The sequence below is a fragment of the Anguilla anguilla genome, chromosome 7, assembly GCF_013347855.1.
Source record: "Anguilla anguilla isolate fAngAng1 chromosome 7, fAngAng1.pri, whole genome shotgun sequence".
NCBI classification, from domain to species: Eukaryota; Metazoa; Chordata; class Actinopteri; order Anguilliformes; family Anguillidae; genus Anguilla; species Anguilla anguilla.
In genome coordinates, this window is record NC_049207.1 from 24,759,045 (window position 1) to 24,783,975 (window position 24,931).

At 40.3% G+C, this 24,931-nt stretch overlaps 1 protein-coding gene across 6 annotated transcripts in view; it reads left to right on the forward strand.

The window, feature by feature from the left end:
- Positions 1–832: 832 nt before the first annotated feature.
- Positions 833–24,931, forward strand: part of LOC118231493 (lymphocyte cytosolic protein 2) — a 32,179-nt gene continuing 8,080 nt past the window's right edge. For 3 of the 6 annotated variants that reach the window (XM_035425316.1, XM_035425317.1, XM_035425319.1), the window contains exons 1-10: positions 833–1,045; positions 11,949–12,005; positions 12,639–12,709; positions 12,966–13,003; positions 16,237–16,390; positions 18,332–18,384; positions 18,887–18,932; positions 19,717–19,773; positions 20,785–20,819; positions 20,973–20,989. In XM_035425316.1, the coding sequence (XP_035281207.1) occupies positions 987–1,045; positions 11,949–12,005; positions 12,639–12,709; positions 12,966–13,003; positions 16,237–16,390; positions 18,332–18,384; positions 18,887–18,932; positions 19,717–19,773; positions 20,785–20,819; positions 20,973–20,989 (587 nt within the window). In that variant the 5' untranslated portion in view covers positions 833–986. Of the gene's footprint in view, positions 1,046–5,540; positions 5,695–11,948; positions 12,006–12,638; positions 12,710–12,965; positions 13,004–16,236; positions 16,391–18,331; positions 18,385–18,886; positions 18,933–19,716; positions 19,774–20,784; positions 20,820–20,972; positions 20,990–24,931 lie in introns of those variants that run through there. The other 3 variants (XM_035425318.1, XM_035425321.1, XM_035425320.1) reach the window with 3 other exon arrangements.

Consider the following 24,931-nt stretch of genomic DNA (forward strand, 5'->3'; position numbering starts at 1 on the left):
AAACAGAGTTAATGAAATATACGCCAACACAAAAGGGAACATATTTTTGTCCAGTCTGCTAAGAACATCCACAGGGCTCCTTGCAGACCCCGGGGGGTCCCAACTCCTTACACTGCAGTTTGGGAACCAATGGCTTAGTTTATGCAAAACGTGTGCCCAGGTGTTGGGGTCCCAGATGGTGGGTTTCTTGTTTCTTGGTCTTTTTTTTCTGCGAAGAAAGTCCTATAGTGCTGATCCTATACTGGGAAGCTCACAAAATCGTTTGCTATTTGGGGGGCTATTCATCTACCTATCGATCTGTACTGTCTAGCCAGCCAGTTCCCTGATTAATGAGTCATCTTTGGCACACCGACGCAGAAGCACTACGTGTGCTTTTCATTGCAGTTTGGACAGGTGCGGTCCATTGCTCGTGTACCTGCCTTATGAGACCCCAGCACGCATCTTTTTCTCTTTCTGATCTAACAACCATTTCCTTCTGGGTTATTATAGTTAAATATAGGCACTGGAAACTTACGCGTGAGATAAGTAAAAGTCTAAAACAGACGCTGGTGCTGGTCAGTTTCACACACACCGAAAAATGGGGTGTACCTTTTTTCAGACTCGCTCATGAATGCGAGCAGCAGGTTTAATCAGCCAGCAGGTTTGACCTCAGCATCTGCGTCTGACTCACAGCTTCGACCTCATAAAACACCGGCACGTGTTTACGTCCCCTATTAATAACCCGGCTGATGAAAAAAAAAAAAAAATTCTCACCTTGAAACTTTTTTTTTTTTTCCAGCAGCGGACTCTGTTTTTATCAGGAAGTCCGTTCTCTTTCTGTTCTTCTCTCGCTGTCCTTCAAAGAGAGAAACTTCCTCCGCAGGGGGCCGTGGAGACGTGGGCTAACAATGAGGCTTTGTCACCCGAGGCGCCACTTCTCTGAAATCTGAAGGGAACGCGGAAAGCCACCTTACTGCCAGCCACAGGTCTAAGCTCCCGCTCCGGGGATGGAGAGACTCAGGGTGTGCGCGGAGATTCTGCGCTCCAAAGAGATGCCAGTCCCCAGGTACGGTAAAGAATCGATCCTCACGCACCTTCTCTCCCTGATCCCCTCATCGATTTTACAGGGGAAGCTGGAAGCTTTCAAAGCGGAATATCTGCGCTCGAAACAAATAAATAAATTGTGTTAATGCACATCTGTCTTTTTAACCTATGTCTTTATGTAGAGACCAAAAGGTCAAGTGTCTGGTGACAAATTAGAAGTGACAGAATGGCAATCCGTATTGATCGGTTCAGTGGGACAAAAAAATGTGATTGTACTTAACTGCTGGGTTTATATTTTTGTGTGAAAAGTGTGATCATTCCAGACAGACCTTTGTGCTGTGATTGTTTCCTTTCTTTTGATCCTACAAGCTGCACTTTCTCTGAGAAGCATTTCAGCTGCACGTGGCTGTAGGTTGAGGATGTTACGATCCCCCTGAGATCTTTTAAAAATAAATAAATAAATAAATAAATAAATAGAAGTCAATAACTCAGCTTTGAGAGTTTCAAAGAGTTTTGCACTCAGTGAAAGTTTTATCCTGGATTTAGAGCACAGAATCTGACCCTGCTGATGGTCTGTTTTGGCACCCCCACATACACCGTAGATCTCTGCCTCTCTGGGGTCACAAAGGCACACATTCTTTTAAAAGCCATTCATAAAGAACTGTTTGGCGTATCTGATAAATGAGTTTTACACTTAATTTGAATTAAATAAATGTGATTTTTTTTCTCCCTGCATTGAGTTAAATGGGATCCCAAACTGAAACACAAGCGACTTTCCACATCCATTTGTGTTTGTTTCCACATTTCTGTCATTAATTATGCCGACTTGCACAGTTAATATTTTATACATCCATTTAAATTTTATTGATTCAAAGCCCTGAGTTCTTTCCAAGCTCGTTGAGGTGAAGTGTGTGAAGAGTATGGAACCCATAGGTGGGAACTGAAACAAAATCATATCATGTGAGGTACAAATTTCACTTCTTAAAAAAAAACTCCCTGAACCCTAATTTTTTTTTTTTGTTTTTTTTTTTTTTTAAAGCTAAATTATATGTACTTTTGCAGTATTATTGGCAGTTTAGGCGATAGACCTGGAGTCAAAACGTCCTTGTCTCATAAAGGAAAAGATCCGTTTTAAAAATTAAGACTGCTGCATTCAGTCAAATCAGCCTTGTACTCGTACGAATCCACTTTAGGGCCATAAGAGACAAGAATCCAGGAAAAATGTTGGACCAAAAGGATGAGTGCACACACAATACATTGAATATTGAAGTGGGTGGGCTACTCCAGCAGAAGACTACAACGGTTTCCACTCCTGTCTGCTGAGAATAGGAAGATGAGGTTACAACGAATACATGATCACCAAAACTGAATGACTGAATATATGTCTTGTGTGAAATGCAGATTTTAGGGTCAGAATTTGGCATCCGTCCCGCCTCATGCCAATGGTGCAGGCTGCTGGTGGTGCTGGTGGTGGAATGGTGTGGGGAATTTTTTTTTTGGCATACATTGAGCCCCTTAATTCCATTTAAGCATCATTTGAATGCCACAGCATACCTAAGCATTGTTGCTCACCATGTGCATCCCTTTTTGGCCACAGTCTACCATTTTTCGAATTGATACTTCCAGCAGGATAATGCTCTGTGTCACAAAGCACACATCATCTCAAGCTGGTTCCGCAAACATGACAGTGACTTCAACTTAATCCAATGGCCTGCACAGTCCCCAGATCTCAATCCAATAGAGCATCTTTGGGATGAGCTGGAGAGCTCCTCAGTGGAATGGGAGGTTCGAAGCATGGTCTCCCCCACCTCTGCGGTCCAGTCCCTCTTTCGTCATTGCTTCCACCCTGCCCACATCCGTCGCCACCTGCTGCTCCTCATCACTGCCATCCGGCCCCACCCATCATCTGAGCCACATCATAAACTCTATAAAACTGACTGACATGTTGGTCACCAGTTGGCACCCTGAGCCGACCAGAGGAGGATGGGTTTCCCCCTTGAGCCTGGTTCCTTCCAAGGTTTCTTCCCATCTGCCACAGGGAGTTTTTCCTTGCCACTGTTGCCTCAGGCTTGCTCCTGTGGGGGTTTAGGCCAGGGTTGTCTGTAAAGCGTATTGTGACAACTGCTGTAAATACGCTATACAAATAAAATTTGATTGAATTTGATTGATTGCATTCATGTGTGGCTGAAAAATTCACAATTGTGATGCAATAGACCAAAATTCCTAAGAAAGGTTTTTGGCACCTTCAGGTGGTTCTGATGGCAAAATAGTTTTACCCAGTACTGAGTACTGTAGGTGTACTTAAAATGCATCACTACAGTGTGGCTGCACAATACAATGCCAGAGGGCAAGCATTATCAATGATGTTGGTGGTGCGTGAACATGGCAAAGTGAGCATGGCATTTGGTGATTTGATGTTTTTCTCAGTATCACTGAGAGAGTTCCATGCGTCTGCCTGTGGAGAGAGAATGCTTACCATGCCACTCTACAGGATCACAGTCAAGGACGCTGTCCATGCTTTCTTTGACACTAATTCAACAGAATCTCTACATTCTCTGTAGGGTTTGGAAAGACAACATTGCCTGTTTGTGTGTGTGCATGCATGCGAGTGTGTGCATGTGTGTGAGAGAGTCTAAAATTGTACACATGCATATGTATTAGTGTGTGAGCCTGTTTTGCGTGTATGTACGTATGTATGTGTGTACGCATGAGTGTGTGTGTGTGTGCATGTGTATATGTGTAGGAGTCTAATTTGTGAACCTGTTTTGTGTGTACATGTGCAATGCATCAGTGTGTGTGTGTGTGTGTGTGTGTGTGTGTGTGCGTGTGTACGCATGTGTGTGTATGTGTGTGGGAATCTAAATTTGTGTATGTGCATGTTAATTAGCAAGCCTGTTTTGTGTGCGTGTGCACATGCACGTCTTTTTCTTAGCCTAGCCTCAGTTGTTTATTTCCACCAAGGGAATATTGAGCAGTTCGCAGTTCTAGATACCCTTCAGCCTTCACAGTTTGACTTGCCTGACCGCCCAACGTTTACAGATCTCTATCTGTCTGCATTTAATTATTCACACTGCTGAATAATCACACAGTCTTATCTCTGGTTCCTCACGTCATCCCCCCCTCCCCTCCCCATCCCCCGCCTCCCGTACATTCCACAGGATCCAGGGCAGGGCATAGAGAAGCGTTTGGGCCTTCTGCAAACAGACAGAAAAAAATGTTCAGTGTAAAATCAAGAGTACACTTCACAGTACCTTTTCACCAGTGTAGACTGGAGTTGAATACCGAAACCCGGCTCCCATACAACCGGTACATACCGGACTGAATCTCAGCGCAGATTATGGTGCCTCGTTTCCATGCCCCTTTAAAATACAATGACTGAGCTGCTAATATCCACTGTTTTCCACCTCCCTCTAGTGCTCTGAATTGGAAGTTACAGGCAACAGAAGCATCACTCAACCATACCCTATATAATGTTACACTCACTCTGTCAACTCAGTCACTGACAGCAGGTACCGTTAGCAAGCAAGCTAATGTAAAAGCAGGTCATAATGCCAAAAGCAAAAAGTTACAAATCATGAGCATCAAGTATAATTTAAACAAATAAAACAAATCGCTCAATTTCTTTGCAGTAAAAAGATGTTCTGCTGTAGTGAGCGGTCTACAGACAAAATCTCATCATGGATGTGGACTCTACAGTACCATAGTTATACCGTTTGACTACTTCCAGTGTTGAGTAATTGGGAGCTTAGTTAACTACATTTCAGAGGAGCTTCCCCAAAACTGATTATTTCACTGTATTTTTAACATTATATTGAGTATAGTAAGGTGGATTGTGAAACTAGAACGGACATTCTTAAATTTGGATTTTTGCTTATTTTCATACTTAGAAAATCACCAGAATGCAGGAAACAAAGTCTGTGAAACTATAATTTTTTCTCAGAGAGGAGACCCAGACCCTACATTTTTACCAAAATCTTCCTATTTCTCAGGTCCCAAGGTTGCCAAGTATGTTGCCACCCTGTAAGAGCTTTGGTGAAGTAATCCATGAGTGAATGGAGTATGGCTGAAATACAATGCAAGGCGATGCAAAGCACTAAACTCTCAGCAATAAATGCTAAGTGCTAAACATTAGACTTCAGAAGGACAGCTTGAACAAAAGTGGCCTGTTCATTGTTCTGAATGTAGGGTGAACCGCATACACTCATGCACACACACACACACACACACACACACGCGCGCGCTCACACAGCCCATCTCCTTTATCTCTCTTTCTCTCTGTGTCCGGATCACTCCAGATCTTGAAATTGGACCTTATCTCCGGGGCAGATTTGGGAAGGGGGTGTTTGATTCTGGCCGATAAGGAAAGCACAGGATGAGGTGACAGAGTGACAGGCAGGCCCTCCTCAGCTCATTTGAGAGGACAGATGACAATCTCTGGGAGGAAATGAAGCTACACTATAACTGAGGAAACCACAGGGGAGTGGCTGACCTTGCACAGCAATACCCTGCACAGACCTCCATCGCACTTCTTTCAAATCCTGCTACCTTCTAACCCGCCCCCATTCTGTCCGCTGCCCCCCGCCGTACACTGCCATACCGAAACCAATCCTGCAATGGTGAATTAGTCACTATTTGATATCGCTAACATAATGGCTTGGGTTTTCCTGTAAGGTAAGATTAGATTTTTTTTTGTTGTTGTCATTGTTATTTTTTGGAATGGATGGCTTGACTTTTTTTTTTGGAGGGGGAGAGCTTGGTGGATATCTATCAAAATGGCAGCTTAAAGACGGAAACCTGTTCTGGCCAACATGTCATTTGTAAGCAGGGTCTGACTTGTAATGTTTGCAGTACATCCCTATAAGTAAGTTCACTGGGTACACATACAGGTACATACATTTTGTATGTACAATACTTTCAGTTAACAAATAAGTATAAATTTGTATCACAGAGCTGTACATAGGCAGGTCATGTAATTTAAACAAAAGAGCGCAGACAGAAGCACTTATATTGGTGTGCAAAGCTTATAAACCTGACCAAGTATTATTTTACAAGACATAAAGGCAGATTTTACTGCAAATGTCAACGTGATGCAGATCTGTTTGTCTCTAACAATGCAACAGTCTTTTTTTAATGCACTGCTACAGATACATTGAGGTCAGTGCCCGCTGTTGTAAGCTGACTTCATAGCTCATTGGTGTTATCACAGTCACTATGAATATCTGTGTGTCAATTATTTTGACTTGAGAAAAACATAGATGTATGTCACAAAAATAAAATTAACTGGATGTGGCAGGATGTGGAATTGATTCAAAATTAAGTTAAAAATGAATTAAATAGTCAAAACTATGCTACACTTGACCGACATAGATTGTTGGAAGGTTATATGAACTTTTTAAATCAATACAATCAATATTATATTTAATAGTATAATGTAGTGTCCACACCTATATTACAAGGCACATAAGAGTGTAACTTAAACTGTGTTTAAGTGTTAAAATTGACTTAGTTTATTAGGCAATTTTCAATGTGCCATTTTTTCAAGTTGCTCCCCAAATAACCTACAAGTAAATGTATTCTGTGAATATTTTGCATAATTGTAATCAGACTAGGATGTTTTTTATCAGTCATGTACACAAAATTAAAAACATCAATTTTGTCTGCTGGATGCTTAGCCGCACCAAAAAATGGTAAAAAATTAAAACACAAGTAAAACTGTGCACAAACGAGTCTCATACATACACATATTTGTCATGTATAATGCTATAAATGCTACAGTATAATCAGATAACATATAGCCACCTCCCTTGGCCCATAAATGCCCATTCGAAAACTAAAATTCTTTATACCACACTGTAGACAAGATCTTAGTGAGGAAATACATGTACAAATCTCCTTGTTCATACTAGGTTTCCCAGTGACTTAGCCACCAGAAACATGTATACGACCAGCAGGTTAGCTGGATGTGTCATGCTATTCTAGCTGCTGTGGATTCGGAATTCAGAAGGCAGTGCATGTCACTGTAATTTTTTTTAAACTCCCATTCATAAAACTAAAATGCTTTATACCACTCTGTAGACAAGATCTTGGCAAAGATACATATGTAAAACATTGTTGTTCAAACTAGGTTTAGCTGTCTAGCCATGTCAGACAACATTGCTGAATTGTCAGTGTACTTTTTAAATAATTTAATAGCTTTACCTACTCTAATTGTGTATATTTCCTTAGTAAATGGCCTGTTAAAGTGAGCCCAGATGCCAATTGTGTGTTATGTTCGTGTGTAGAACGCCCATTGTGATTACATTGTGGACAGAACAGTCGATCTCCCGAAATTTAGATAGAAAGGTAGCTATATATAAGATGGTGAAAATAGTAATGCTAGGTAGATAGCTAGCTACCTCGTTACTAGTTTCCCTATCTGTCATAGGCAGTTTCCTCATCTTTTATTTGGCTACCTTTCTGCCTGAAAGATTTATTCTTAGTTTGACAAATCAGGTCAAAATTTCCTCAATTTAATTCTTCTATCATGGCGAACCTAGTGGATAGGACAGCAGTTCCTCAAATCTCCTGAATTCCGTCTAGATACAACCGTGGTAGCATCATCATCATTACTGTAATACTCTTGAGATTAATACTTTTGAAAGAACTTAACTTAAGTTGTTCAACTAGTGCAAGGATATCGTCATCTTTATGGCGATCATGCAGCCGTTTTAAACACAAGGAAATGAGCTGAAATTCCTGGCATGAAATTTCCATGAACTTGGAAAGTTACTCTGGTGTCAATGATCCTGAATTGTGCAAAGATATATATAAATATAAAAAATATACTCAGCAAGCATGTGGCACTACCACAAGATGGCTGCCATGATTACTGCCATGTATTTCCTATGAGTTCTAGAAATTCATCAAATTCACTCCATAGAAGCAGGCAATAACATTTTACATTTTTTCCTAGATCAAAAAAGATTTATTGGCTGAACAGAATAGAGATTAAACTGTATCCGCATATTTTCACTTATTCATTGTTTATGTATTACACTTATTCATTGTTAACTACACAACAGATGTTTACACATGTTGTAAATCTGTAGATACAATTTTTGAAATATATATATTTTTTTGCAATCAACTGATATGCAAAACACATCTTTTGAAGAAAGAGTTGAATTGTTTGTTCATCAGAATATGAGATTTTTGCACAAAGTTTTCTTCAATTGGAAATGCTGTTGTTTCAAACCACTTCCTAGGTGGGCAGGACTTTAACACTGTATGCTAACCACAGTGTCTCGCAATGCGTTTACTGGTGGTTTGTTTTCGAAAAGTGTGCACATAATTTGGAGTATACTGCCTACTTATGGGAGTCATGATAGGCCTCCTACTTTGCCTTGAATGACCTGTTAAGAAAGAGGCACTGCACAGGAAGGATAGTCTATAGCAGTTAACATATTTAGGCCAGCCCGCAGTGTATAGATACACCCACATGGTAAATATCTGTTGTACATATTGCAGAGGTTCTAATGGTGATAAGACAGGTGTTGAGGTGACCAAGGCGAATGCGCTTAGCTGATGTTTCTTAGTGCAGAAGGTCCTCCAAATTCAATTATGTGACTTTCGCCATCATAAGCTTACTGCATGATGTCCACCAACATTAGTGAGCTCAGGCAATGCCGGTTTTCAGCTACAGGAAGTTTGCAGAAACTCTTCTGTGCTGTGGCAGGACTCTAAATTTAGCCAGGTGGGTATTTGGGTCACACGATGGTGACAAGAGAGGAAATGCCGGCAATAGCTGAGTGGGAGGAAGGTAAAGAAAAGAAAGAGCCAGTGGAGGCTTTCGAGTGAGGCAGACATATCCACAGTGAGTCTCGAACAAAGAAGACAGACACGGGCCACAGTTACAGTAAGCCATGGGGCTCATACACGCGTGGCTGACACCGTGTTCTAGGAAGTTTACAAGCAAAGCTGTGAGATGACATTACATGACATGCTTCTGGATGTAAACCGAACAAATTCAGATTATAGAGCAACTCATGGCCATGTGACCTGACCGGACAGAGATACTCTGAAATGGCGTAAAGCGTAAAATATGTGTGAATGAAACAGCACAAAAAGCACTGTTTCCTAATGAAAAACACCCCACGGGGCGTAAGCCCAGAGGGGCACAGCAAGGGTTCATCCGTTTCAGGATTTTGTGGAAACTTATGCTTTTAATTGATTAGCTCAGTCAAATCTTGATCCGACATTTCTATTAGCACCAACTACAGCTGCAGACTGCAAGTAGGTGACTTAGGTGCATTAACTGTCTTAACTACTGCTTGTATTTTTTCCATAGACTGCATTGTTGCCGTTCTCGTTGTTAGTGTTAATCAGTTTAACCTTCAGGGTCCAAGTTGAACTATGCGGTTGTTCCCTGCACTTGGACCGGTACTTCTCTCTAGGGGTTTCGTCATACTTGTTCCTGGTTATGGTTATACACTTTGTTGTACGTCGCTCTGGATAAGAGCGTCTGCCAAATACCTGTAATGTAATGTAATGTAAAGTGTATCCTAAATCTTTTATTGAGCTTAATCGCTGGAGTGATTCACCATTGTTTATAGAGGTCAAAAACCAAAACGAAGTTAACTGGTTGGAACAAAAACCAGCAGGCAGACCAGAGATGTGCATCCCTGCTCTATACTGTACACCAGAGAAGGGCAACAAGGGCCTTATCTGTGTCTGGTTTTTATGCCAACTTTTGGCCTTAGTTAGCTGTAACATTTACACCATATGATATTTTAGCTACATTGTTTTTATGAGCTCATTAATGACAGCTGAAGGCTGTACTTGTGTCCCTATATGAAACGTTATACTGTGGTTTTATGAGTGAACCAGTGTTGGTGTATGCAGTTAATTATCTGATTTATCCAAAGTAATTGGTGGAACCAAAAACTCCTTTCCTATTTCTCATGTAATTATTTTAAATATAGCACTATAAGCACAATGTGAACATGAGACTGTTCTTTTTGGCATGCATAACTTGTTAAAATTCTGGGATTGCCATTGTGGTTGGAACGAAAACCAGCTCATACACAGTGGTCTGGCTAGTTGATTGGCCGCTTGGCTACTTGTTTGTTTAGTTGATTGATGGGCTTTTTGGTCGCTTGGCAGATTGCTTGGATGCATGGTTGGTTGAGCATAATTGATTTATTAAAGGCTGACATTGGATAAAATGTCAACATCACGGCCCAGTTTTGAACGATATCTGGCTCTGGAGCTTTAATTTTGAAACGTTTACATAACACATTCAGCGTGTGAAAGCTGTAGCTATGGGCCAAGAGCTTTCTTCTTTTACCCTCTTTGAATATTTATTCTCCCTGAAGTCTAATGTTTAAAGGTTAGGGGTGGGGTGGGGTGGGGGTGGTGGGGGGGGGGGGGGGGGGGGGGAACGGCAGAGCTGCTGTCTTCTTTTCCTCACTTAATTAATTATATGTCAGAAGCAATTAGAGTTAATTTTAGTTGGGACTATACAGGAAACGGCAGTGATACCGCACATGACCAGAAAACTCAATCAGCTGCAAACCTTGCTGACCCTAGAGCTAACTTTGAACTATTCCACAAGTTTGTGCTCACGCTAAAACTCCAGAAATTAATGAACCTTCACACATTACATTCTTGTTATTGTCTATCTCTGTTTAGGCTGTCGGAGCATCTCTGGAACACATTGCAGTTTGACAGTATAGTATGTTTGTTCTGGTTTTTTCGTGCTCCCTGTTTGGAATGTTTAGTCACTTTCTTACAGCTCCACTATGAATTCAGGAAAGTTCAGACGAGCACAAGCTCTACTCTGAAACATGATTATCAGACCTCTGCAGTCCACTACTTGAGCTTAAGTAAATATATGGTATGGAGAGACTCTTCATGTGCAGGTTAAAAATAACAGACCACAGGCACCTGATTATCCAACAGGGGTCACTGGTGAGTGATAAGCCATGGTTATCCCTGCTAACTGAATCCCTCCCTCCCTGCTACAACCAATTATGTGTTACCCTGTAGGGCTGCCAGCCACACTCTGCACTCGTATAATCTGAATTCAGTACCAGACTATGAGGCCCACCCACACAATGGAATAGCGCCTTAACAGATACCAGATGATGGGGCTCATCCACACACTGGAAAAGTGCCTTGGCAGATACCAGACCAGTGGTAACCATACTTGTTCTCGGAGATATACCATCCTGTAGGTTTTCACTTTAACCCTAACAAAGCTCATTAAACAGCTAGAGATCTAGTTGAGCTGCTAATTAGTAGATTCAGGTGTGCCAAATTAGGGTTGAAATGAAAACCTACAGTTGGTAGATCTCCAGGAACACGGTTGTTACCACCATACCAGACCACGGGGTGCGTCCACACTCTGGAACAGAAAGAGCCATGATCCTGGTTGCTATTCCCCTCTGGACCATGAGGGGTCCTCAGGACACTTGGCTCTTTGTTGTTCACCTATCATGTGCAATGTGTTGTTTCTGTGCTTTGTTACCAATGAGGGTTGTCACCTGTGTCTTGTTGAATGGTGTATTTAAGTTGCCTGTTCTTTTCTGTTCCTTGCACAGTCTAGAGAAGTTCCCTATGTGTTCTGACCCAGGCCAAGCCTGCGTTTGAGTTTCTTCCGTGTATAAGAGACCTTATTGCTACGGACTTTGCTTGTTTTGTTTTCTATACATTTCTTGTTGGGAACCTTTTTTCCCTCAGTAAATTCTTGAAACTTGACTTCTGCCTGTGACTCGTCTCCGCATTTGGAATCCAATTCTCGCCGTGGTGTAGAGGTAAAGCGCTTAACTCCCACACAAGAAGTCTAGGGTTCGATTCCCGGCCCCGGCATACAAGAAGTCCAGGTTTGAATCCCGGCCTCGGCTTACAGCTATTTGATGTTATTTGTGATGCCTGTTTCCTGTCAGAAGCCGATTGGTGGAGGATGTGAGATCAGCTGAAGTTGATCCAGCTCTCCAAAGCAGGTGAGTTTACCATCTCTCACACCTCACCAACAGTGATTGATTTGACCATCCATACATCCCTATGCCTGGTTATACTGTATTAATGGGAGATATTAATAAAACCATGAGCCAAGGTCTCATTTGATTAGGTTTGGCTGAACTGTTAACTGATTACTGATATCACTTGACATTTCTACATTTCATATTCAGCTAATGGTTTGCAAAAGAAGTTAGATTTTAAAGTTTTTTTTGTATCTGCACTGGCATTAAGACAAAGTAAGGCTTCACATTCACTAGCCACAATTTATTTTTCCCAAATAAGGGTAGCTGCTTCAGCTAAGTCTAGTGATTTGTCAATCCAGTTTAATACCTGTCTTTAATACTATTTTGTTTTTACAAAACAGAATACTTTTTCTTTTGTTTACAAATGCAGTTCTACAAACTTTAACAGAAAATGAAACGAACATCCACATAGTGCACCCACAGGATAGTCATTCAGGAAATAATGCTACGAAAATAGAACATTAGTACGTGCAGAGTGTGTCTGTGCATGCGTGTGTACATGTGGTGGGGGTGTGCATTTATGTGTGGTTGGCTTGTGGACGGATGAACGATAGACACAGTTGATGAAGGTATTAAAATGTATGTCAACAGGAACTTTTCTTTTATCAGAAACAGAGGGTCTGCTGTTTCTTCCTTTCCGGAAGCTTCATTTCAGGTCACAGGTAATATAAGTATTTATTTTAAACCAAACACTTTACATTGTAGCATTCATACAGTTCTGGTCAGCATAGTCAGTATGTATGCTTTACTATAAAAGCAGGGGCCTGTTTAGAGATCCAAGCAGAACTTGGAGAATTTATCCAGAAAACACAAAATATGTGATTGGATTGGCCACGGTAAAACTCATCACATACTTCAAGGAAGCCCTGCGCCAAGCTAATGTCTGCTGTTTTCTTAAATTTGCATTGTTCTTTCAAGGAGCAAAAAGAGAGAACTATGCTCTTCCTCCAGTAATGGTGAGTCATTTTGCATTACATTATATTAATTTTAGAAGATGCTTTGATACAGTGATTTACAGTAAAATAAAGCATTCCCAGGCCAGTGAATGCAAGTACACACCTGGGCAAAAAAATGGCAAAAAATTAAGCTTTTAATGGTCTTAACCAGAGGTGTTACTAGGATGTCATCTTTGGGTGGGCATTTGGATTATTTGGGTGAGCAACAACAAAAATGTTGCTTTTCTTAAATAGGGTATGTAAACAAGGGCGTAGTTTCATTTTCAGAAGCGGGGGGGGCGGGGGGGGGGGGGGGGGCAAAAGGAATACAATTACAGCATCCAATTTTTGTATGGGGGTCTGGGGCCATTACCCTGTGAAAAAGAAAAAATAATTAAACTCTGTAACACTAAACAAATGTCTCATTTGGTACTGTCACGCTGATTTTGATCCGGGCTGCAAAAACGATGCAATGACATTCTAAAACAGCTGTTGTACCCGTTGTGATGTGCTTGAAGTTTCATTGCGGCGTCCGTTGGTATGCCGACATTGCCAGCCTTGCTGCATTCTGCGGCGATAAAGATTCTAAGACAACTCGGCAATTTCTCTGCTTTAACGGGTTATTTTCCAGCCTGAAACGGTTCAATGGTATTAGTAAACGGCTACACGTGTCATCTAACTTGCGAGTAGTTGGATATCTCTCTGAATATGAATTAAACTTTTAACTGAAAATAACAATTATAAATGCAATTTTATCACAGAAACGGCTATACAAAAATGCTGTCTAGCTAGCTGGCTAATCACTAATCCAATGGCCACCAAATGAGCTGGAATTTCCCTGTTTCTAGCTTTTCCCCAGACAGTTCACTGCAGCAAAAGTAAACGAGCAAATGGTGGCACAGGAGGTTTCAGGAGTGCATTTGTTTAATTCTTGCTAATTTTCTGACCAATGATTTGTTGTTAAGACCATTAAAAGCTTAATATTTTACCATTTTGGGTTTGGCCCATTTTTTTTTAATTTTTTTTTTGCCCAGGAGTGTATAACATCAATTACATTTACTTAACTTACATTTCTAAATGCTAAATGTATTACCTAGAACTATGATACAAATTGTAGATTTGTAAAACTACGTATATAATTTGAGCATTTCTTTGAACCGGTAGAGGGAATGATAACAGCGAATATTCATTTTGTAAGCTGTGCTTAAACTTGGGCCCACACGCCACACAACTGACAGCAAAAAAATGGTGTGGGTGAGCACTTCTAACTGGAAGAGCCAATCACAATGGGAGAGATACAGTAACGCTTTAAAATAATGCTCACTGAAACTTTACTGGACGTAATTCCTTTCCTGCTGCTTTTAATTTTTTGTTTGAATGCAAGTTTTGATGCAGTCCACACCTAGGGTTTCAGCTACGCTGTGTTTTTTGGCATGTAGTTACAGTAAAGCAGATCTCGGGTGTTCCTATTGCAGCTGGCCCACTGTCAATGTCTCATTTTCTCCCGCATCTCGCATCGTTTGCGAGGTTAGGGTCTTCACTAAACCTCTGGGGGGTCAAACGAGAGAATGTGACGACATAACAGCAGTTACGCCTCTGAAAAACTCCGACAGCACCGTGACTGAGTCATGTATGTTTTTTTGTTAGACCGCCAAAATAAACAAAAATGGAAACCTGTAACCTGCTCACACTTCATGTCCTGATATTTTCATGTTATTGTATGATTCACCATTTCTCTAAATCAAACCAGATTAGATGCAGTCGAACAAACAATAAAATCCACCGCTAGAGGATAATGGTGGTACTAATTTAAACTGGCACGCATGTTAATTATGCGAAACAATGAAAAACAAGCTCACCGACATGGCTGAGACTTACTGTAGAACTGTCTGCACTTCCATACCCAATTTCCTTGTGCCACTTTGTTTCATGATAAAATCCAAAAAGAAAGTAATGTGTAGATGGCAAAAGCAGTACAAGAAGCTGAAATTGAGTTAGTGTTGTGGGGGAAAAACGTGGTTTATGTTATATTTAGACTATTATCCCAACAAAAATCTTTTACTGGGAAAACAAGTTTCACACACAAAGCATCCAAGAAAATCCATCTAGGCTCTCCATTTATGTATTGTAAAAATGAGAGAGTATCCAACACTGTGTTAAGTTTGGGACTGAACACCCTGAGGGCCTCTAGTACATAGCCTGGCAAGCTGATCCACACATTAACTCGTCTCTCTGTAAAGAAATTCAGTACTTCCTGATAGCAAAATTTACCTTTCGCTTTTATGATTTGCTTTGTTAATCCCTTAGTGAATTAAACAAGTGTTGTTGTGTGGATGTGGTGTTTTATATCTTTATAGATTTTGATTGATTTCTTCACATGAAAATGGCTGCCAAATGAATTCCCTTTCATGAACTTCAGTCCATTTCAAACCCCCTCAGTCTGCTTGTTTCTTTCTCACTGTGTTCTAAAAAAAAGCCAGATCTAAGGAAACTGAATCAATTCCGACACTCCTATTTGCTTGTAAATTTTCAATTCAATTAAATTTTGTTTGTATAGTATTTATCTACAAAGGGAATTGTTTCGAAATAGCTTTACGGAGGTTTCGGCCTGAACCCCACCAGACATGTAGGGCACTTTTGGCGACTGTGTGGGGGGTGCGGGGGGCAGGGGGGGGAGTTGGCTGGCTGAGTTCTTCCTCTGTATCTTGGTCTAGACGAGTGGCTCTGTGCGCTGTGGAGGAAACGCCGACTGTGTGGGAAACAAAGAGTCTCACGCGCTGTAGGCTGGCCGGAGCAAATTACGCTTTGCCTCTTTTGGATACCCACACCATCAAAACTGCTAGGAAAATTACACTTGTCACAAAGGGTACACACAGGTCCATCAAATTAGTCCATCAAATTACCTGTGCTTTATCTGTCCTGACTAACCTTTCAACCAGTTTATAAAGCTGCATCCATTGTGAACTACATCAAACCATGTACAACACTAACCTTGAATTAATTCGATGTGTTTCAGTTTTTAACGTTCATCTACAGAGGTATTAATAAACCGATTACAGCACTGGGATGGGTCTGTTGTTTATCAAGTGTCTCAGAGCAGGAGTGCTGATCTAGGAACAGGTTTCCCTGGTCTTCCCTAACTTTACTCATTATGAGCTAAAAGGTAAAACTGATCCTAGATCAGCACTCAGAATGAGATTCCTGATAAATATGGGCCCTGGTCTTTCCTGCTCTGTTAAATAAATAAAAAACAGGAGCAGCGCCTGAGGGGCAGAAAGATGGAACACAGACCCTGTCGCCATGATGACATGGAAGAGGACGACTACCACGGTGTGGATGACCAGGAGGAGACCCACCCCGTCCGAATCCTGCCACCAAAGCCCTTGATGTCTGATGCAGCCTATGCTGGTTAAGCTCATCTCATTATACCATACCTTTGATTAGCAGTGTCACCCTAGAAACTAACACAGTTCACTTTATCCATTTATATAGGATGATGTTCACATAGTAACCCTAATAATAATAATAATATTAGTATTATTATTATTATTATTATTATTATTAATAATAATAATAATAATAATAATAATAATAATAATAATAATAAAACTTTATTTATATATACCTTCCACACAAGTTATTTGTAGTCCAAGGGTAATTATAGTCTTTTTATTATGCACTTTAAAAGGCCATGAATATGGAATATTCTACAGTTTATTGCAATCAAATGTATTATCCAAAACAGAGGAGGTATTGCAACACTGCAATATATGGGCAAATATACAAAGTTCTGCCAATTTTGGGCATCATATTTTCCAAAAATTCATTAATTTCTGATGTATTGCAGTATATTCCACCCCAGCTTTTGGGTCACAAAGCCCCATTCTTGCATGACTTTGTTCTATAACCCCCCCCCCCCCCCCCCCCCCCATAAGAAATTTAAACATACACTTTTGTGGTAACAATCCTAGGCCTGTATATCCAGTAATATTTTCATAGAATTGGTATTTTGTATAGTGGCATGTAGTATAATGGATAAGGAACTGGCCTTGTAAACTGTAACAGGTTCAGTTCCCTAGTTGCTGCTGTTGTACCCTTGAGCAAGGTACTTAACTTTCCTTGTTTCAGTATATATCCGGCAGTATAAATGGATGCAATGTAAATGCTACGTAAAAAGCTGTGTAAGTCACTCTGGATAGGAGCGTCTGCTAAATTCCCGTAATGGCTTTCTTTTACGTTTTCTATATTATTTCTATACATTTGGCAACTCTGTATGCATGTCTAATGAACCCATAAAAATGGGTGCAACCATAGCTATGAGAAAAAAAAGTTTATTTCTACGACAGTACTGCCTGTGCCAATAATTAAACAGGCTATTACCAACCAAAATCTTTGATAATGATGGTTAGTTGAATTAATTCAAAAGAGAAGGTGTTTCCAAGAAAGTGTTGTCTGATTTCCTAGGAAGTACACAATTACACTCATGCTATGACCAGATTAAACCTTTGAAAACTAAAAGGTAGTCACATGAATATATACTGTAGGTAATAGAGGAGGTGTTTCCAAGTATTGTATTCTTACCAGTGTTAGCTATGTTTAATTTGTCCATTTATCTGGTAAGTAAACTTATCGAGAACTTATCGAACTGTAAAAGGAAGCGTTACCAGAAAATTCAAGCATTTCCATTTTTTATTCTCAAATAGTTTGGTAAGTTAATTTTGCTGATTATGAGACAGAAAAGTCTAAAATGTGCACGTATTTGTGAGTCACACGTTCATAGAATCCAGGCCCCAGTTCCTTCAGCACTACCGTACCTTTGTTACAGATTTAGTTAATTGTATCCTGGACTGTACCTCATTCTTCATAATGAATATTGAACAGAATCACACTATCTATTCCAATTACCCTCCTCTGCCATGGCCAATTAGCACTGACATAATTCCCACTTGCAGCAGAGAAATACTATGTTTATAATATAACTATGCCCAATACCAAGGTGAGAGGTCAAGGTAATAAAGGTGCAACTTTTCCAGAGCATAAAGTATAAAATTAGACAGAAGTTTGTATAATGCATAAAAAGCTAAAGTGCCTCAGGTGGAAATGTCCGTAGACTTACAAGACTTGCCTTAAATAACCCAATCCCTAAATATGAATGATAATAGGTCTTGTGATTCTCTGGGAAATAAAAGCAGTATGTTTCTATCGCCCTCTGCTGGATTGTGTTTTCACACACAAATAACAGTATTATTTGATTTAATGAAACAACCATTATAATGCCCCATTCATATTATTATTATTATTATTATTATTATTATAATAATAATAATTTCTCAATTTTCCCCTTTGCAGACAGGCTCATTAGTAGGTCCTCACTTCCAGAGTTGCCTGCTTCCCCTTTGAATGTAAGTAATCTTCAGAACACAAACACAAGATAATGCAACACTGTGCAAGTGCACATACTGAAGCCAGCCATTTAAAGTGTCAATTCACAGACTGGCAGTAGTGTATTATGTCACATAAGTCTGTGACTAGTGTGCAGTATTAGTTCTCAGATTGTCAGTATTTTGTAGTGATAGTTCTCAGTCTGTCAGTAGAATGTCATGTCAGTTATCAGTCCAGCACTAGTTGTCAGTGTTAGTTATCAGACTGTCAGTAGTTTTTAGTCAGTCCATGAGTACTGTTTTGTGTCAGTTATCAGCCTGCGAGTAGCATGCAGTGTCTGTCCTCAGTCTGTCAGCAGTGTGTTGTGTCTGTTCTCAGTCTGTCAGTAGTGTGTTCTGTTAGTAACCAGTGGTGTGTAGTGTTAGTTCTCAGTCTGTAGTGTGTCATGTCAGTTATCAGTTTGTCAGTAATGTGTAATGTCAGTTCTCAGCCTGTCACATGAATTATTATTACTGTTTGTAGATGAGCCAAAACATCCCTCCCAGACTCCCAAAAAGAAACATCCAAGGTAATTGACCACATATATTACGTATATAATCACTTACATTTTGAGAAATTTTAAACTTTGTTTCAGTCCTTAAACATTCAAAAGAAAATGTTCAGTAATGTGCAAAATTAAGCTATTAAACATTCTTACAGCTACAGATCAGTGGTTTAGGGACTGGGCTTGTTGCTTGAAGGCTGTGTATTTGAATGTACTGCCGTTGTCCTGATACTGACCCATTGATTAAAGCTTCTAACTGGATCTGCTCTGCCAATAAATACTTCTAAGCACTTTATTCCTCAGCTGTTCAGTTTAAAGGCAGCAACTGAACACAGCTCTAATACAGTTTGTAATCTCTGTCCCATGTACAGTATAGCTCAGCTGGAGGGCTGACAATCCCACTCTATCTGACACAACAGATATGAAATTTAAAGTTTGAAATAGAATTGACCCCACCCCAGTGGTGTATAGGCAAGGAATCAGACTTAAGAGAAAGGAATCGACTTTAATTGCCGACTTGTTTATTGGTGGACATGATGTCCATTCTTCCAGAGGGAAACAACACAGTTTACAGTTTTATCAGTGTACATTGTATGATATTTTCTGTGCTAAGTGGGAACATTGTTATATTCTTGTCTTGAAAAACACCCTTCTCTGCAGGAAAGAAAAGTCTTGAAGATGGTCACTCAGTACCATGAAGTAATGAATCAACCCTTGTCTTCTAAGGACAGTGATGAAATTCAACTTTGTGTGTGTGTGTGTGTGTGTGTGTGTGTGTGTGTGTGATGCCTTTGTTTCTCAAATGTAGGACCATCAGTGGACAGGAGCCTGAAGCCAGGAAAAAAACAGAACTCTCAGACCAGTGGTGATGTGGACCTCTTCTTACAATCTGTTTTGTTCTTCATATATTCTGTTGTTAAAATTTGATAAAGATAATTTAATTATAAATTAATTCTCATAAATCACACTGTAATATAATGGGCATCAACAGGTAAGAAGTATATTTGGAATACAATGCATGGGGGATTGAGGCAAGCAGTGTTGGGGAACCCACTCTGAAAGCATAGCTTACTGCCAATTAATTCACAGTGAAAGTAGTTGAACTGCAGCAAAGCTACCCTAAAAAGAAATGTTGCTTGTGAAACTACAGTTCCTCAAAAAATGTCATTCAATCTACTTCTCTAAAATCTCTATTTTTTTAAAAGTTTGTTTTCATGTTCCCCTGACATGACGTATGTGTGAACTGTGCCTCCATATCACACACAAACAGAACCACTATGCAGCTCAGTGAGAAAAGTCAGTAATGTGTGGCAATTGGCAGTTCACCGTTGGCAACTATAGTGGAATGGACTTCTTCTCACCAACAGATTAGTGGGAAAAGAGAGAGAGGAGGCAATATTTGGGACCAAAAGTAGCTGGTAGTTCCTGTAGTTAACTACACCTCAAAATGACAAGTAATAAACTACTACAACCACAACACACATTTGAATGTAGTAGAACTATCAACAAACTGCTGCAAAATGTTATTAAATTACAAGTTTAGCTACTGTACATGTAGTTAAACTACTCCCCAGCACTGCTTGCAGCTCTTAAATACTCTCACACACATGCATGAATGCCACTGATTGACACAGCAGCCACACCAGACACAGGCGGTATTTGGCAGTGCTGTATTAGGGAGTCTACTTATGAGTCTGTGTAGGCAGGCTTCTTCCTTGTCAGCTCCAGCTCTGGCTGCACTTCAGCTGGGAGCTGTTACACAACTTATCTCCACTCACACATGCATGTCTCATCGTGTCCTATCTGTGTGTGGGTGTGTGTTACAAATATATTCTAAAAAATCATAAACTATTTTCTGTAAAACTCTTTCACGCAGGTGAGACAAAACATCTGGGGGACACTGGGATTCAGGTAGAGGAAGAATAGATTTTCTATGTTCTTTGCATTCAACACAGAGCCAGTCAACACGCCTGCACTACACTGTAAAGAGGATTTTATCTAAATACATTCACTGCTTCTAGCCATTTTCCTTATTAAGGTGTGCTTTTGTTTCTTCTTTTTCAGGACATACAACCCCCAAGGTAATTTTGTCTGGGCCTACAGGGGCATGGGTTATGCTACTCTGCACAGTAATAATCAGTGTTAAATCAACTCTGATAGAGCACCTTTTACGCTGATAAAGTGCATTTGATCCCTACTTGATTCATAAAACTCTAAGAGTTCAATGAACAGTGAACATTTTACTGTGTCTCTCTGGCTGTTTTGCCACTCGACAGATAGTTACCCTAGAGTTCACATTCGTGATCAAATCACCTTGAGTTGCATTCCTGTGAGCACAGCAAGGGTGTGTTCTTCATGGAGCTGCTTTTCTACAGCTCTGGTTGAGCCCTTTAAATGTGGGCTTAAGGCTTAACTCTTCTCGTGTATGTATTCCTCTATATTTGATTTCAGCCAACTTTTCATTTTAACTTCCTTGTAAAGGGCTCTGTGGTGCACGTGTGATTGCAATTGGGGTGTGTATGCTGAAGGAAAAATACCTCTGAAACATAGCATTCAGCATGTTATGAACATGCTCAGGACTGGGCTTTCAAAAGTGATTTCAGTGTTTTGAATTCCATTACCATGGAACACAAGGCCCTGACACTGACATACAAGGGCCCTTACACTGCAAACACAAGGGCCCTTACACTGCAAACACAAGTGTCCTTACACTGAAAACACAAGGGTCTTTACACTGAAAACACAAGGGCCCTTACACTGCAAACACAATGGGTCCTTACACTGCAAACACAAGTGTCCTTACACTGAAAACACAAGGGTCTTTACACTGAAAACACAAGGGCCCTTACACTGAAAACACAAGGGCCCTTACACTGCAAGCACAAGGGCCCTTACACTGCAAACACAAGGGCCCTTACACTGCAAACACAAGTGTCCTTACACTGAAAACACAAGGGTCTTTACACTGAAAACACAAGGGCTCTTACACTGCAAACACAAGGGCCCTTACACTGCAAGCACAAGGGCTCTTACACTGTAAACACAAGTGTCCTTACACTGAAAACACAAGGGTCTTTACACTGAAAACACAAGGGCTCTTACACTGCAAACACAAGGGCTCTTACACTGCAAACACAAGGGCCCTTACATTGAAAATACAAGGGTCTTTACACTGCAAACACAAGGGCCCTTACATTAAAAACACAAGGCCACATTGTCAAATCTTAGGTCCAAAGTTGTTTCTAAAATATATGCAGTGCCCCCCGTACCATTTTGGACATTGACATATTTTTTTCTTGATTTTGCTCTGTACTCCACAATTTTAGATTTGTAATCACATAATTCACATGTGGTTAAAGTCTCAACTTTTTGGCTGGACCGGGCCAGCCCTACAAACGCGAATGTCTGTGACTGACTGACTGACTGAGTGATGAAGTTACACCATTGGCCAGCCAGATCACATGTGTTAGGTCCAGCCATATATTAGGTTTTAGGGGAGGGTCGGGGAAGCAATGGAAGACAGTGCCAGAGTGCATGCTACTAAAAGTTTGTTAGTAAAATCTTTTTGAGAGAATGAATAATTACTTTTCTTCAGCATGGATCCATTTGAAGACAATATGGGGTGTGTTCGTTTAGTCTTTGAATCCGTCATTATGCAGAGAAATAGCTAAACCATTTTTCTTGATAGTATTTCAGTTTCTCTGCGTGAAAACGTGCTGGTATAATAGAACAATGATGGTAAATATATATATATATATAGTCCACTTCGTTCCGTTGCTACCATAATATAACAAACTTTCTTGTGTCTACAGCTGCAGTTTCTTGCTGCAATTACTAATATTGAATATAAACAAAAGACGCAATTTATGCTGTAGTCTGCCAATGTCTAAATAAATAATGCGGTACTCTGCGCGCAGCATGCAGGTAGCAGGGATGGCGAGTTGATACTGCGTTTCTTGTTTCGTTTTTTCCCAATGTCGTATTCATTATTTGAAATATGTATTATTATTCTATCTGTCTCTGAGGCGCTCTGAAATGTGCATTCTCTCCTAAGCTGAGAAATGGATTGGAATATGTGTCTGATGCCTTTTTGGCTGGACCGCAGCAGCGGGGCCAGCCCTACAAACGCGAATGTCTGTGACTGAGTGATGAAGTTGCACCATTGGTGGGCCTGGTTATGAAGTTACACCATTGGTTGGCCGGATGACGTATGTTAGGTTCAGCCATATGCTAGGTTTTGACTTGGTCTTGTTTAAAGGTATGTCTATACATTTTGGTTTCACCATGTAGTAAATAAAATACGTTTTATACATAGACCCCATTTCAGAGCACCATAATGTTTGGGACAAATGGCTTCACGTGTTTCTGATTAATCAGGTGTGTTCAACTGCTTCCTTAGTGCAGGTAGAAGAGAGCTTTCAGCATCTAGTCTTGATTCTAGGCTTTTGATTGCGTTTGGAGTCTGTTATTGGTGTTTGTTAACATAAGGACCAAAGTTGTGCCAATTAAATTTATTTAAGCAAGTATGAGGGTAGGAAATAAGAGAAAAACATTGGTCAAACTTTAGGCTTAACAAAATCTACTTTTTAGAACATCCTAAAGGGGACGGAGGACGGAGTGTAGCACAGTGGGTAAGGAACCGGGCTTGTAACCGAAAGGTTGCAGGTTCGATTCCCGGGTAGGACACTGCCGTTGTACCCTTGAGCAAGGTACTTAACCGAAATTGCTTCAGTATATATCCAGCTGTATAAATGGATACAATGTAAAATGCTATGTAAAAGTTGTGTAAGTCACTCTGGATAAAAGCGTCTGCTAAATGCCTGTAATGTAATGTAATGTAAATAAGAAAGAGCGCACTAGTGAGCTCAGTAATCGCAAAGGGTCTGGTAAGCCAAGGAAGACATTTAATGTCGATGACCAAAGAATTCTCACCATAATGAAGAAAAACACCTAACACCTGACCAACAGATCATAAATGCTTTTCACGAGGCAGGGGTGGGTGTGTCAGTGACTACTGTCCATGGAAGTCTTCAGGAACAGAACAACAGAGACTGCAATCCATGATACACTTGTTAGCTGCAAAAACAGGATGACCATGTTACAGTTTGCTATGAAGTACTTAAAAGAGTCTGCAGAGTTATGGCAAAAGATCTTGTGGACAGAGTGCTGGCAAGAAGAAAGTGTGTAGGCCAAAAAGAACTGGCCAAGACCCAAAGCACCCTCCCTCATCTCTGAAACGTGGTGGGGGTGTTATGGTTTTGGCATGTAAGGCTGCAACAGGTACTGGCTCACTTGTCTTCATTGATGATGCCTGCAAACTCACTGAACAGTGCTTAATTCTACAGCAAGGATGAATCCAAACATACTCCTAATGCAACAAATGCAACAAAGTCAAAAACTGGAAACTTTGTAACAGGCTATGTCATTCACTCGATCTGTGTCCAGTTGAACACACATTTGATATGATGTAGAGCAAACATGAGGCAACTAGCCCCTGAAGCAAGCAGGAGCTGAAAATGGCTGCAGCTTATATGGCAGAATACTAAACATGACTATTTTTATTTATATAACATTAATATGCCTCAAACATTATGGAGCCCTGAAATGAGTGGCTATGTATAAAAAGTGCTGTAATTTCAGCATAATGTCCCAAACATTATGGGTGGCACTGTATGTTTAACCCCTCTTTCAGTCCAAATAATAAAAAATAATGGATGATATTGATGATATTAAAGGCATCTGGTACACTTCCACAGTGACATTCTAATTTTTTTATTTATTGTAATAACATATGCATTGATGCTTATCTCAGAAGGAGGGAAAAATTGACACTGGAGCATACATTTTGACTGCAGAAGCAAAACACCTTTCAAGGATATAACTATGGAATAATATCTAAAAAGCTGCTTAGTTATAATACAGTGTTAACAATGAGGTTTAGTTAACAGTTGCGTACTGGCCTCATTCTTATTGGTTTATAGGTAACACAATAGAATGTGTGTTTGCCTACAAAGAGTGACATA